General features: G+C 43.3%; 1 protein-coding gene across 1 annotated transcript in view; it reads left to right on the top strand.

Moving 5' to 3' along the window:
• The window catches only part of VWF (von Willebrand factor), a 112,947-nt gene that overhangs the window by 5,232 nt on the left and 92,642 nt on the right, over positions 1-15,073 (top strand). Inside the window, exons 6-7 of the mRNA XM_083860020.1 lie at positions 6,410-6,534; positions 13,780-13,996. Of these exons, the coding sequence (XP_083716146.1) occupies positions 6,410-6,534; positions 13,780-13,996 (342 nt within the window). The remainder of the gene's footprint in view (positions 1-6,409; positions 6,535-13,779; positions 13,997-15,073) is intronic.

Raw genomic sequence — 15,073 nt, 5'->3', positions numbered from 1 at the left:
CAGCTTGGTGTAAGGACTTAGTGATCTGAGGGCAGTGAAGGGTTACCTGAAGGTTGCAAGTGTCCTGTTGGTGTGTTCACTGCTTCCTGTTAAAACCTGGAATTTATCAGATTGGGGGCCTCAGTTCTAATCAATCAGATTTCTGGGATGGATTTATATTGCTAAGAGATGCATTAAGATCTTTGTGCTTGAGACTGACATGCAGTGGAAACAAATGAAAATATGATTTTCCCATATTTTAGGGAAAGAAATTATTGTTGTTTAATAATAAAGTTAGTCTGATTTTTCCCTTAAAGTGTAGTATGATATAGAACTTAATTGATATCTGGATTGCTTTTAGGATGGTGGTGAAAGGTGAGGCAAAGCACCTGGTCTATGAGTGGATATTACCACTTACAGCAAGTAAATAAAGGAGGCATGAACAGAAGGGTGTTTAAAACTTAATGAACACTGTAATTGCTTTTCTTTTCTCTTGATATATTTATACTCCTGTTCTATAATCTATTCAAATGTGCTGTTGTCATGATGCACTTATGATTCTTCACTGTGTTTTTAGTGTGGAAATGGAGAACTGATGAGAGAATAAAACAAACAGACATTGTTTCTGTGGATACTTTGGATGCTCAGCTATTGAAATCCTGGAGCTCTGAATGATGAGAATAAAATTAATACCCTGGTAAATTAATGTTGGTGAGACTGAGCTTTGAAGGCTTTATGTATTAGTTCTTGAACCTCCCAAAAAAGCCTCTCCAGTAGGTTTTGGAGTTTGTAGAATACGCTGAGTTGAAAGGGACTCACAAGGATCAGAAAGTCTTCGCCCTGCACAGGACACCCCAATAATCCCACTGTGTTGTACAAATGCTCCTTGAGCTCTGGGAGCCTTGAGGCTGTGATGATTTCCCTGGGAAGCCTGTTCAGTGCCCCACCACCCTCTGGGGGAAGAACCTTTTCCCAAAGCTGCAGACACACTGCCCTTGAGACAGGCTGTGGTGCTGAGTCACTGCCATTGACACGGCTTCTACAATAGCTCATCCTGTGGAGAAGTGCTCATGTCCTGTCCAGACTGACAAACAACATTGATTTTATTCTATGGGCTTGCTTGTTTATTGGATATGGAAGTAAAACCATGACTAACCTTGAGAGTTTGTTCTCATACTTTAAGCATAACTAAAATATAAAAAAGAAATGTCTCGGAAACTTTCTAGGGGTTTTGTTTAGTCTTTTGTCTGTTTGTTTTTCTCCTAGACCCTAATGAAGGGTTTCCCCTCTGCTTTTTTTTTCCCGGCAGATAAGGTCTGGTCCTTTATGGCCATTCTGTGAAGGCTTCTAAGTCTTGCCAGTTGAACAGACTCTGTTTTCTGACCTCAGCATGCACTTCTAACTGATTGCCAGCCTTTGCTCATATCAGACACATGAAACTGTGTTTTTTCTAGATGCTCAGATACCTATTTGGCCACCTTCAGCCCATGGCTGTGACCATTCTGACCATTGTCACAAGCATTTTACCACTGAGAATTGAAAGCACAGACCAGAAGAGATGACTTACATGGCAAGACAGAGGAGATCTGACACAGCACAAGGCAATGTGATCCTGGGAGCTCTTCAGGATGGGCACACAGGAGCAAGTTGCTGAATCCCCTTAGCCCTGCAGCATGTGAATGGTCTCAGGGCACGTTCTTGCCCTGCAGAAATGGTGAGGGAATTCCTCCCCAGTGAGCAAAGCTGCCAGAGCTTATCCTTGTGCCTGCAGCCTCAGCCTGTGCCTAATACTCTTAGCACAGAATCATTAAGGCTGGAAAAAAAACCCTCCAAGATAAAGTCCAACTTTTGGCCAAACACCACCGTGTCAACACAACCAGGGCAGTAAGTGCCACATCCAGTCATTTCTTGGATGTCTAGGTCATCCTTGAAGTCTCTCTGTGCTAAACTGATCATTCAAATCCAACACAAGGATGTCACTTCATCATTTTGTTCTTTGTGCATGCCACACACACTTAGCATAGTGGAAGGAAAAAAAAATCCCAGTCCAAATTAATCCAGCATCTCATTGTGTTTTACTTGGCACTGGCAGGAAACAGGTTTCTGGGAATGTGGTATCCAAATTACAAATATATTTATGATAAAACAATACCCATGAAGAATTTTGGGTAAAGCTTGTTCCAGCTGTGAGCAACATCCTCTAGCCTTAAACTCCTGAAATGCAGAATATATGGTGAATATATATATTCACAAGAGAGTCAATAAAGGTTAAACACATAGAAACAGGCAGTGTCTGCAAGGAAAATCTGATATTTCAAGTAATGATTTAATTTCAGAAGTAGTGTAGATGTGTATGACTGAATATGTGACTCCTTAGTATGTAATACCTGGCACCAGAAGCTTTTAAAGCACATTCCAAACTCACAGTGATGGTAGTGCAGATGATAAATATTTTAATTTTTTGCCTAAGAAAGTAAACAAAAGTTTAGGTCATTCTGAAATGCAAATTTCTTGGCATTTTAAAGGATATCAGTAATTTGATTTTAGGCAAATTGAATGCTTTTGTTTAGGCTGAGTCAGCAATCCCATTTTCTTGCATTTTCAATTGGAAGTAAAGGGAATAGATTCCCAAGGGAATTTTAAAAGGTACTGGTCAAGATGACTTCTGTTTTGACTCTCCTTGTTTTAGGGCAATCATCTGAGATGCCAGAAACCTGCACTCCTAACCCTTGAGCTTTTTCCAGGATCTGGGATTGAAGTAAGACATTTTTGTTGTGAGGACTATGGCTGCATCACTAGGCTGTAGAGTTTTGGAGGTGGCTCTTTCCCTCTGCTGTTCAACATTACTAATTTTATATTCTTTGAACTGGAGAGGGCCGGGAAGGTTTTATAGCCCGTGACTTTGTTATTTTGTGTTATTAATTTGATGCAAACTATGAATCCATTTTTGGGCAGCCTTACCAACAGCTTTGTTTGTCTGGAACCATGTAAAATGGTGTAAAAAATGCCCCCCAAATAACAAACAAAAAACCCCACTGTCAACCACAATCCCAATTGCATGAAAAATAACCAACATGTGCAAGTGGGTTGTTTACCAACTGAGACTTTATTTACCAATCAAGACTCACAGGACTGAATTGTCTTGACCAAATTCTTGCATTTATTTTATAGATGAGTTAACAGAGCCTGGGAGAGTTATCTGATGGGCCTGTGGCCATATGGAAAATCTGCAGGAGGTCCAGGGAAGGAGGTCAGGGTTCCTGCTTCCAGCTCCATGCCTGGAGCATAGGGTGGTTATTCCTGATGCTTTGCTTGCCTGGCCATCGGTGTCAAAGTAAACAAGCTGGTGCCAGTTTCAGATTTCAGAAGGAACTGGTGATTGGGGGTGCAGATAATTATAGTGAACAATGATTTTGCTGTGAAGAGTGGCCATGACTGATCTGAGAATCTTTCTGAAGGGAGACAGATGTGAGGACAGCAATTGGAGCACTAAAGGCAGGGTCCAGCAGGACACCCCTGGAGACCCTGCCTGCTGCTCAGGTGGTGGGGGAGTGACCCTCTCCTCAAAGACCTCTGCAAGGTCATGGCTGTTGCGATGTTTCTGGGATGTTAGGAGCAGGTGGGATTTGTGTTCTCCATTAATATTTGCCTCCTGAACTCATTTTGCATCCTAAAAGGAGATTCCACCCCAGCTGGCTGCTTGAGGGGGGACTTAGCTTTTGAGCAGCCGGTTTACCTGCTGGGGGCTGTTCTGTGGTGCATATCAGGCACCTCTTCTTCAAGCACTTGTGTCCAAATCCTTTGTTTTCATTTTGTTCTGTGACAATTTCCATTTTCAACGTGTTTCCTTCAAGTCTCAGGCAAAACCAGTGCTTTAGCCAAAGGCCCACCCAGGCTACAGGGAGGGTTTGTGCATGTAGGGCTCTGATGAGGGAGTTGTTTCTGCAGAATCTTGGGTGCTTTCAGGAAGAAGTGACCACAGAAGGGACAAAAGGCAAAACAGAACTCTGCTGTGCAAGAGATAAGTCCAGCTTGCAAAACCAGTCCTGCTCTGTGGTGGAATTGCAGTGCCAGATTATGTTGAGAGCATCACCTGCCTACTTAAACCCCAGATTGTTTTTTAGCCTGCTGTGTGGTCTCTCCCAATGCCTTTCCTTTCTTCCCTTCTCGGGTTGTTCAGCAGAAGGAAATGGAGGTGTCAGGTGGGAGGAAAGACACAGGTGTTGGCAGCTGCTCTTCCCTCTACCCAGAGCAGTCAGATGTGCTAGGGATGTTTCTCCTTCCCCATTTTTTCTTCCTGAAGCCTCATCAAATAAGTGAAGTATTTAGGTTGGAAAAGATATCCAAGATCATCAAGTCCAACCTTTGAGTGGTCTGCACCCTGTCAACTAAACCAGAGCACGGAGTGCCATGTTCAGTCATTCCTTGAGGACTTACAGGGGTGGTGATTCCACCACCCTGCTTGGCAGCCTGTTCCAATGCTTGACAATCCTCTCCATGAAGAATTTCTTCCTGGTATCCAACCTGAACCTCTCCTGGCACAGCTTGAGAACATTTCTTCTCATCCTGTCCCTGTTCCCTGGGAGCAGAGCCCAAACCCCCTGGCTGTCCCCTCCTGTCAGGGAGTTGTGCAGAGCCACAAGGTCCCCCCTGAGCCTCCTTTTCTCCAGGCTGAGCCCCCACAGCTGCTCCTCACAGGACTGACTCTCCAGGCCCTTCACTTACTTGAAGTGCAAGTCACAGCCTACAGCAAACAAAGAATTAAAATCACACAATGCAAATGTTGCGTAAAAGAATCGCACAAGAGGTATAAATTTACAAGCAGGAGAAAAAAGTTTATTGGAAGGAGAGAAATGAAAAAACAAGTGACCTGTATTTTAGTGCCAACCTTCAAATTCAACCTTTAGTGCCTGTGGGTGAAGGAGCCCCTGGGGGTAGCTGCCAGCAGGAATTCTGGCATAGATGTGCATCCAAGGCTTGGGAAACACTTCCTCAGAGCAGAGCCCAGCTCCTGTTACACACCTGCCAGGGAAAGGCTGCCTTGCTGCAAACAAGAGGGAATTTGGCACCTTGCTTTTCCTCAGGCTGCCTTGCATTGCTGCTTTAATGTTTATAATCTGTGGTAAGATGAAGGGTTGTGTTCTTCTTGCCGCTGCATTTCTTTTCTTGTGCCAAGTCTTGGCTGCATAGATGAAAATTTTGTGTCTTTTATTCTCTTTCCCTGGGAGTCCTCCTCCTTTGATATCTGCTGTGGGCCTAATACAGGTGGGCTACCTTTAAAAGGCCCTAATTTCTAGTTCACAAAAAACTCCATAGGTCCTAATACCTCTGCCTTAGCATTCTCAGTGCAGTTTTCATGACTGCTCCATAGTTTAATAAGAGTTTTAATGGTCTTTATATTCCTTGTGTTTGTACTAAACAGGGAGCTCAATGGAATCTTTATCTATACATGTATATATTATTAAATATTCTGTAAGTATATTTGAGGAGAATTTATTTTGGTTTTTAGATACAGCCAGGTATGTATTTCAATATAGAATATATAAGGTCTTGGGAATGCATTAACACTGGCAATTGATATTCTCACAGGCACCACAACGTGGTTTTAAAAAGCAACTGAGGGTCACAAAATTTAGTAGCAGGTACCCACAATAGGAAGCAGAGACAGTCCTGGAAGCAAGGCCATGGGTGGCAAAAGAGGGTGGAGGAAACATTCCCTCTCTGGGAGGATCCCCTTCTCAGAAGGATGGAGCAAGAGCAGCAGAGAGGTGGTTTGCATCTCCAGGGAAGTTGCAGCCACACAAACTCATTCAGCTTTGTTTTATGCAAAATAGATGCAAATCTTGCTAAACCTGGGCCAGGAGCTGCTTGTCCTGGGACAGAGGAGTGTGTTTCAGGACACCTTGCCCAGGAAGAAGAAAGGCCCAAACCATGGTGGTGCATGTTAAGGTTCTTTGCACACAAGGTTTAGTTTTGGACAGGAAAAGAATCAAGACTAGCTAGGATCAAGAGTGCTAATGCTTTCTTTGATTAGGGAAAACAGCTGGGTTTGTTTGTCTCTCTAATATATTGTTTTATTGACAACTTTTAAGTTGTAAGATGTGCAGGCATGCTTTGACTTTTGCAGATTGTGGCTGACCAGCACAAACTCCTGCCATGTTCATGCAGGTGTGTGGGAGGTGAGAGCTGCCTTCTGCAGGCTTTAAGCTGTCCTTGGCCTTAGAGACATCCTTAGCAGAAGAAAATCCATATCACTGATAGTGGCTTTCCTACAGTCAATCTGTTTGGAATAAAAATTTGTTTGAGGCAACAGTTTATATTTTTAAAGAGAACTTCTGGCAGACTGTCATGTTAACAGCAGGCAGTAATGTCCACTTGTTGCTAAAACCCCTCAAATAGCCATGTTGCTTCTCCTCTTCTTTATTCCCAGGGACCCTGGTGGGGAGCAGTTACGATTTTGCCAACTCCTGGGCTTTGCACAGTGAAAACAAGCGCTGCAAGAGGGTGCAGACTCCGAGTTACACCTGCAACATTTCATCTGATATGGCAGAGAAGGTTGGTGCTGTGAGATGCCATTCCAGTTTCAGTCCTCCCCTACCTGAAAGGCAACTTGCCTGCCCTTTGGCAGAAGAACAGAAATCACAGGATATTCTAATTTGGAATAGAGAGACCCACAAGGATCACATCCAGGGCAGGTCTTGGCCCTGCAGGACACTCTGACAATCCCACTCTGTGCCTGAGAGTGTTGTCCAAATTCTCCTGGAGCTTTGGCAGCCTTGGGGCTGTGACCATTCCCTGGGGAGCCTGTTCAGTGCCCAACACCCTCTGGGGGAAGAACCTGTTCTTATATCCACCCTGTAACATATCTATCTATGTATACATAACCACCTTTCCCCCAACCTGACCATTTAAACAGATAAACACCTTGTTTGGGGCTGAATTGTGAGTTACTGCCAAAGAAATGATGATGTTACTTGGGAAAGGTGTGTTTCAGTGATTCCTGTAGAATGAGGTAGTTAATTCCCTTTCTGATTGTCCCAGCAGGGAAGTTCTCAAGCCTCTCTGGACACTGCCTCCCCAAATGGGATTTGTGAATTTGTTGCAGTTTATATATTTGGGAGTCAGCAGAGGAGGGAGATGCTCCAGCCAGGCTGTTTTTGACAGAGGAGATGTTTTCTGTTTCTGTTCCAAAAGCTCTGTGTCACCAGGCTATTTCCCTTCCCAGGAGGAAGTTCTTTCAGCTACATGTATGGCTGGTAGTGCTGATTTATTGAAGAAACACAGAACTGTTTGCCTTGGCCAACTCTGTGACCCTTTTTGCTGCATCAACCTTTTTCTTTTTGTCTTTTATAAGTACAAACAAGATTCTTGTTTCCCTTAGACAGGGTGTGGATACAGGCAGATGGCCACCAGCTCAGGGAAGAAAGTAGCTTTGAATATTTACTGAAGCATGTGGTTTTAACAGGTTATGACTGTCATGGTAAATTGAGCCTTCATCCCTTGAGGGGTTACAGCTGATTCTATGTACTCTGTTGTAAATCAGAATGATTTCCTGGGTGCCAGGTTTAGATTTATACCAGAGTAACTGAGGCTGAAATGTAGTTGTTAGTTTCTCACTACACAAGTCCTATAGACAAGTATTTACTAAATTAGACTCAAATAGTTTCTCAAGACTAGTAGCACTTCTTTGAATATATCTGCTCTCCAGCTACCCTGAGTGCTGGTTTCCTGGTTTCCTGGAAAAGGCTAACTAAGAGCTGGACAGGTTAAAAGTTCTGGCTCTTTATACTTCCATTAAGATTTTGAATGGGAGTGCTCCAGATGTGTTGTGAAATTCAGTGAAGGATGCTCATGCCCCCAGCACTTCAGCCTCACTACCTGCAAAACTGGCTGAGGAATTACAGCAGTGATTTCAGGCTGGAAATCTCCAGCTGATGTTTCTTGCTTGGGCAGAGGTGGTGTGGGGGGTGTTTCTGTCATGAAACACCCAGACTTTACACCTGACCTGAGTAAGGGTCTGTTGTGTCAAGCACCAAAGCAGGAGGGGTTCCAACCTGCATGAGGCTTTTTTAGGGACAGGGCTGTTCAACAGGACAGGGAGCTGCTGCATCCAGGACAGAGCAAGGACACCAAGGGCATCAGAGGGATGGAGCAGCTCTGCTGGGAGGAAAGGCTGAGGGAATTGGGATTGTTCAGCCTTTGGGGTGACCTCATTGTGGCCTTGCAGTGCCTGAAGGGAACCCACAGGAAAGATGGAGAGAGACTCTTGACAAGGGCCTGGAGTGACAGGACAAGGGGCAATGGCTTCACACTGACAGAGAGCAGGGTTAGATTGGATATTGGGAAAAAATTGTTCCCTGTGAGGGTGGTGAGGCCCTGGCACAGGTTTCCCAGAGCAGCTGTGGCTGCCCCATCCCTGGAAGTGTCCCAGGCCGGGTTGGCTGGGGCTCTGAGCAACCTGGGCTAGTGGAAGGTGTCCCTGCCCATGGCAGTGGGATGGAGCTATGTGATCTTAAATGTCCCTTCCAACCCAAAAACCACTGTATCACTCTTTAAACCTGATTACAGCTCCAGAGAAAGGGTAGTTCTTGTGGCTGGTTGTGGTCCCTGGAATTTTATCTGTTCAGGCAAGTTTAATGTTTAGAAAGTGACAACATTGCAGCTGAGGCTGGGGAGTGGCATGCAGGGTGAAATCCAGTCTGATGGGTCGAGTACAACTAATTTGGATTTTATGCAGATACTGGTAAATACTGATGCTTTGTGGATAAAGTTTTCTTTCCCACAAACTGAATGAAATCATATTCTCTCTCATGCGAGTTCATAAGCTCACAGCATTTATCCTTGCCTTAATTTATTCACTGTGCAAGAATAAACACAGCACTATTAATAGAAGTCCGGCCAAACAAGTGCCTCCTGAAGAATGTAGGGCTTTTTAATAGCGTGCTTTGTTTGCTTGCCTCAGCTTCAGGAATGTAAATCTCCTTGGTCTCCCAACCTCCCTCCCTGCCAGGCAGTCAGCTGTTAGGTGGGGGAAACAACAGCTCTGCTTCAAGGCACTCCTCCCACCCCAGTGTCCCTACACTGAGTAGGACTGTGGTTTTCTTTACCCTCTCTGTCTGTCCCTCTCCCCAGCCAACACCATCGTTGGAGAGATGGCTTCTGGCTTCTTTTAGCAGGAATTGTAGTAACAGGAAGAGAAGAAATGGCTTCACACTGACAAAGAGCAGGTTTAGATATTAAGAAGATAATATATTAAGGATGTTAAGAAGAAATTCTTTGCTGTGAGAGTGGTGAGGCCCTGGCACAGGTTGCCCAGAGCAGCTGTGGCTGCCCCATCCCTGGCAGTGTCCAAAGCCAGGTTGGATGAGGCTCTGAGCAGCCTCAGATAGTAGAAAGTGTCCCTGCCCATGGCAGTGGGGTTGTAATGGGATGATCGTTAAGGTCCCTTCCAACCCAAACCATTGTATGACTCTATGCAGAGGAATAAGAAAGCCCTGCTGCTCCTTTACCTTCAAATCCTAAAAAATGTTGAAAATATTTTTTTTTAAAGTTTTTGTTTTGTTTAATGGCTCTGTGTGTCAGCTGAAAAGTCTTGAACCAGCTCACTCTCCTATCCCACTGCTGCCAGGGCCTTTCCCTGCCCTCCACCTCTAAAACACACACACACATGTGGTGTGGTTACCTACCTTGCCTCGAGATCCAGGAGAATTCCAAACTGGGCAGTGTTGGAGGGAGGAAGAAAGCCTTCCTACCATGCCCTGCCCTCTGCAGCTGATGTTTAGTTACCAAAAAGGAGCCTTGCTGCATTTTCTGATCCATTTATTTCACTGGTTTAGGCTGTTCAACAAAGAACTGCAATTTAACAGGCTCTAAGATGACCAACAGCCTGGGTCTGAAAGTATAAATGGGTGGAAAACTACAGCAACAAGGCAGCCTTGAAAACAAAAGTGTGTTTGGTTTAAAGCATTGCATTTGATTACTGTGTTCTTATATATTACCTTTATTTTCTAGATTTCCCCTCTAAGAGAAATTGTGTGGAGGCCAGAGGTCACTGTATTGTTTCTATTTTTTTTTTTCTTTTCTTATTAGGAAATTATACCTATAGCGTGTTAGATGTGAAAATGATTGAAATTAAAATTCAGCTAATTTCTGCTTTTGCTGAAATTCAGCCCTTAATGCAGCTGGTAAGAAACAGTTCCCCCATTATCCCATGGAATACTTCCATATGTAATGATGAAGGAATATCATTCATTCCCAGATGTGAAAACAAGTAAAAATTTTCAGCTTTGGACCCTAATACATCATGGCTGGGGTCAGTGGCAAGTCCAGCAATGGTCCAGAGGTTCAGCCCTGTCTCTGGAAAAGTTCAAGGCCAGGTTAGGAGGGCTTGGAGCAACCTGATCTAGTGGAAGGTGTTCCTGCTCCTGGCAGGGAATTGGACTAGAGGCTCTGTAATGTCCCTTCCAACCCAAATCATTCTGAACAATATAATAATACATTACATGGGTGAAAATGAGGACCCACTATATCTAAAATCTCATTTTTCTTCATCAGATTAATCAGCATCCAAGGCAAGTGATTTCTTTCCGTCGTTACTTAGTCTGCTCAAACATACAGCTAGTGTTTTGTGTATTAAACAAACTGGGTTTGGATGCTTTTAAATTGGGGAGATGGGAGGCTAAATCTTTCTCCATGAAATATATTTTCTGAAAAATTATGCCCAGTTATGGCACCAAAATTTATCCTTCCCGAGTGTTCTGGAGAATCCATATGTGTATCTGCACACCATAGGGAATTAGAGGGTGTCTTGGATTTCTTCTGTTATTTTTTAGGTTCTCTCTCTTTAATGGTAATTGTTGAGCCGTAGACAAATGCAGCTCATGCAGCAGCAGAAGGAAATGCCACAGAAATGGGAAGAATGTACAAAATTCCACCTCCAGCTCTGTGTGGTGGGCCTGGGGCAGAAAGAAGGTCAGCGAGTTTTGTGGTTGCTGAGGGTTGTCAGTGCCAGGACCCTGCCAACCTATTTAAAGAAACAATTAAAACAGGACTTGTGCAGAAAGGGAAGGGAGAAATTTTATGACCTTCACCTGCATTTCAGATACTGCAGTCAATCCTGCTAATTTTGATCTTTCAGCCACCTTTACCCTAAGAACTGTTTCAGCCTGAGGCTTCACTCTGTTGTGTTTAAATATTTCTTTTTGTGGAGCAGGAGTGTTACAGCAGAGGCTGAGGCTGCCAATATCTAATACTCACCATTGTCCTCTAAACTAAAGAATAAGAACCTCTCTTAGTCCAGCCTGATCAGTGAGTTTTAAAGAAAGGAAGGAGTGAAAATAAAAATAGTTGGCAGAATGGTTAAAGTTGGAAGGGGTCATTGAGTCCAATTCTCTGCTTCTAACTGGGGCATCCTAGGTCAGGCTGCTCAGGTCCTTGTCCACTCACATTTTGAATATCTCCAAGGGTGGTCATTCTGTCCTTGACCATACCCTCATGGTGCTTTATTTTTTTTTTAATCTATTTGGATTTACCCATATTTCAGCTTATTATGTCTGAAAGATGGGAAATTTTCACCTATAATTCTTTGCAAAAAATCACTGGAAAATCTGATGAAATTTGAATGGCAAGAAAACCTTTACATAAAGAAAATGAACTGTTTGTTGCTTTTCAACATAGATCACTTGATTTCTAGATAATCAGCTGGAGCTCAGCCTTTAGCTCTGCTGTTAGTGAACAATTCCAAGACCAAAGAACTAGAGGAAAAGAAAAATGGGTTAATTTTTTTTGGTGTGTAATCTCCTTTAAGTCACTCCCATCTAAAATATTCCTTTTAGAGGAGTATACAACCTGAGTTTTGCTGTTTGAGTTGTATTAACAGGCTGCTACCTTAAGAAACTTTCTTAGCTCAGCCCCTAAATGGGGCTGGTTGCATATACTGGTTTTCTGCTGTACTTGATACTATCTGGATCAAGGCTTTGATCCAGGAGTTGCTGTACTGCTCATCCTCTGAATGGCTCTGAGCTGGCTCTTGGTTTTATCAGTTTCATCTCCAAGCACTGCTGTAATAGCTTTCTTGGCTTCTTCTGTTGCTACTTCCACCCTTAGGGCACTTTTTCAGCTTTTTTGTACTTCTTTGAGTCTTAGAGCAGCACCAACCACCATTTATGTAGTTCCTGCTCCCCCCTTCTAGTATTTTTTTTTTTTTTTTCTCATCTGATTCAGCATGGTGGGTGCTGTCTGGGCATCAGAGTTATCCCAGGCTGTAGGTGAATTTCTGATTTTCACCATGTCCAGCTCTCAGTTAGCACTCTTTTAAGTTCCCTGAGTCCTTTCTCAGAAAGCTCAAAACCTCTTTGCACATGTGGTTGTTCCCTGAGCCCTTTGCTAAACTTGGAACACATTCCCAATGGACTAGACATTTCTGGTTGGTTTGTTTTCATAAGCAAGAAATCCTGTCTTGGCTCAGACATGTACTAGCTTGAGTGGATCACCTGAACAAAACACCCTTTAGCCAAAATAAAGAGGTATTTTCTTCTCAGCAGTTTTCCTGTACAGGCACCACAGCTGCCATTCAGGGAAGACTCCTTGATCTTTTCCTGTGGGGTTTTTTTGCTCTCCATTTTTCATCTCCCAGAAAATGAGAAAACAAGGTGATTTTATTTTTTTTTTTTTTTTTTTTTTTTTTTTACACAGCAACTTGTATGTGCTGTCACTTCAGGTAGATGTAAAGTTTTTTTAGAAATAATGAACTGTAGCTGTGCAGCACTCTAAAGAATATGACTCCCTTCTAACCACTGAGTATAACATCTGCAAAATACACCATAGTTACATTTGCTAACATAAAACACTGACAAATAAGTACAAAAAAAGTAATGTTCTAACTCTTTGTGCTTGTGTTGGATCAGAAAATCGTTTTTTTCACTTACCTAAATTGAGTGCCATCCTTTCAAAAAATTTCACTGAGGACTTCAGGCTCATTGAACTGTGACATAATGTGCACGAAAGAGTTTATTTGGGAGCCTCCCCTGGAGAACTTAATCATGCACTAAGTTTTCTTTAAGGTTTCATTTCACATACAGTCAAGCTTCCTCTTATTTGCTGTCTGAAAGAAGAGGTCTTGATACCCTCCTCCCATGTCCCTGTGGTGTCCTCCCCTCACACTGGCTGTCACCATGCTGATTTAACTCAGGAGAAGAGCAGAACAAATTGCTTTTCTTCCCTGGGCTATTGTTCTCCTATTTATCTGAGCTAAATTGACCTGTTGTGCTTTGGACAAGCCAGCAGGAACGATGGGGAACGTGTGGCCAGAAGTGGAAAACAAATTTCATTCCTGGGATTTCAGTCAGTCTCAAATCTTTCCCTTGGACACGTGCTCTGGTTCTCTTTTTATCCAAAAAATTGTCTGGTTTTTTTTTTCTCCCTATGTAACTCAGTTCTCCTCTGCTGCTGTTTGCATCTTCCTGGGAATCCAGATACCATCCAGCTCTTTTCTGGGAAGCCAAAGGAGGCGGAGCGTCTCCATCCTTTTGCTGACTGACGTGTTTCTGTGTGAAACATCCCTTATGTGATACTACCCTGATTATCATAGAGTGGTTAATGTATCCATGGATGTGGGGAATAAATGGGCAGAGCTCACTATTAGCTCTTGACTATTATTAATTGCTTGGTGGTGTTAAATAAGAGCTGTGATGTTGTTCAACAACAGTGGTGATGGTGTGTTTGGAAAAGCTGGGTTTCCCCTTGTCCTCCTGAGACTACAAGGAGTAATTTTGTTCCCTTTGCCCCTCATTTCTCATGCAGGACGTCCTGGAGACCTGCCAGCTGATGAGCACATCCCTGACCTTCTCCCGGTGCCACCACCGTGTGGATCCCGAGCCGTACATCAGCCTCTGTGAGAGGGACATCTGTGCCTGTCCCCAGGGTGTGGACTGTCACTGCCCCGCCTTCTTGGAGTACGCCAGGAGCTGTGCTCACCAAGGAGTCCTTTTGGAGGGCTGGCCTGAAGAGAGTTCATGCAGTAAGCTGGCAGATTTATTCCTAGGCTGCTCATCCCCAAAAAAGATGGTGCTTGTCTTGTAGATTTCTGTCCTGCAGCTATAAAAGCAACTCGGTGCTTTTTTAGGAGGTTGGTTCATTTGTAGGGGAGTGCCTTTGCTCACTCACCTCTCAGCTCTCCATCAATCACCTTTGTTTCTAGAAGTTTTTTGTCCACAAGGCAGTATTATTTGACCTATAGATAAAGAAGATCCTGAGCTGTTGCATGTCCCACCTCAGTCTACACAGGCAGTGAAGGCCTATTTGATACACAAAGGTACAGACTAAGATGTTTAGGTGCTATCTCACATATGGTTCAGATGTGTGACATTTTCCAGGCAGTATTTTTAAGTCAGCATCTTTGTGAAATGCTCTCTAAGGTTTTTGCATAAACACAATTGTTTCACTTTTTATTTGCTTGAATCAATTGCCTTGAAAATGAGATGGTGCTTTTTCTAAGCCAATTTTTGCCTAGGTTAGAGATCCTGATTGCATCTGAACTGCTGCCTTTATTAGCTCAATTTTGCTGAGTTCAGAGGTCCTGATTGCATCTGTGCTGAGGTTTTGCAAAGAGGAAGTGCACAGACTGAGATGGATTGTGTTTACAGAGGAAAAGTAATGTTTGCACCTACTGCTGATACCTCCACTGCAGAACTGTGGTTTAATACAGAGCATTCAAAAACGAATTTAAAAATCCACTAATATCATGTTCTCAGTGATTTTTCTCATGTCTTTTTGTTATGAAAAAGGAAAATTTCCTTGGCATGTTTGTGTGAATTGATTTCATGGGGTAAACTGTCTGATTTGTACTGACAGCACTTGATTCTCTGGTAAAGATATTCTGCTGCTGGCCACTGAAGAAAAGTGTGCCTTCAGAATGTGGTTAGAGGCAGCAAGGTGCTGCCAGCCACTTTTTCTAGAGATTGTACAGTCTGAGTTCTAGCAGTAATTTATTACCTTTCCATTGGGACATAAAAGAGATCTATTAAAGCTCATCTCCTTGCTCAGGGTGTGAGCCAGAGAACCCATTTTTGCTGGGGCTCTTTGTAAGTCTGATTAA

This window comes from Zosterops lateralis (assembly GCF_965231275.1).
Source record: "Zosterops lateralis genome assembly, chromosome: 4".
Classification (NCBI taxonomy): domain Eukaryota; kingdom Metazoa; phylum Chordata; class Aves; order Passeriformes; family Zosteropidae; genus Zosterops; species Zosterops lateralis.
The sequence above is the reverse complement of the archived record's forward strand: the minus strand, read 5'-3'. Positions and strand labels throughout refer to the sequence as shown.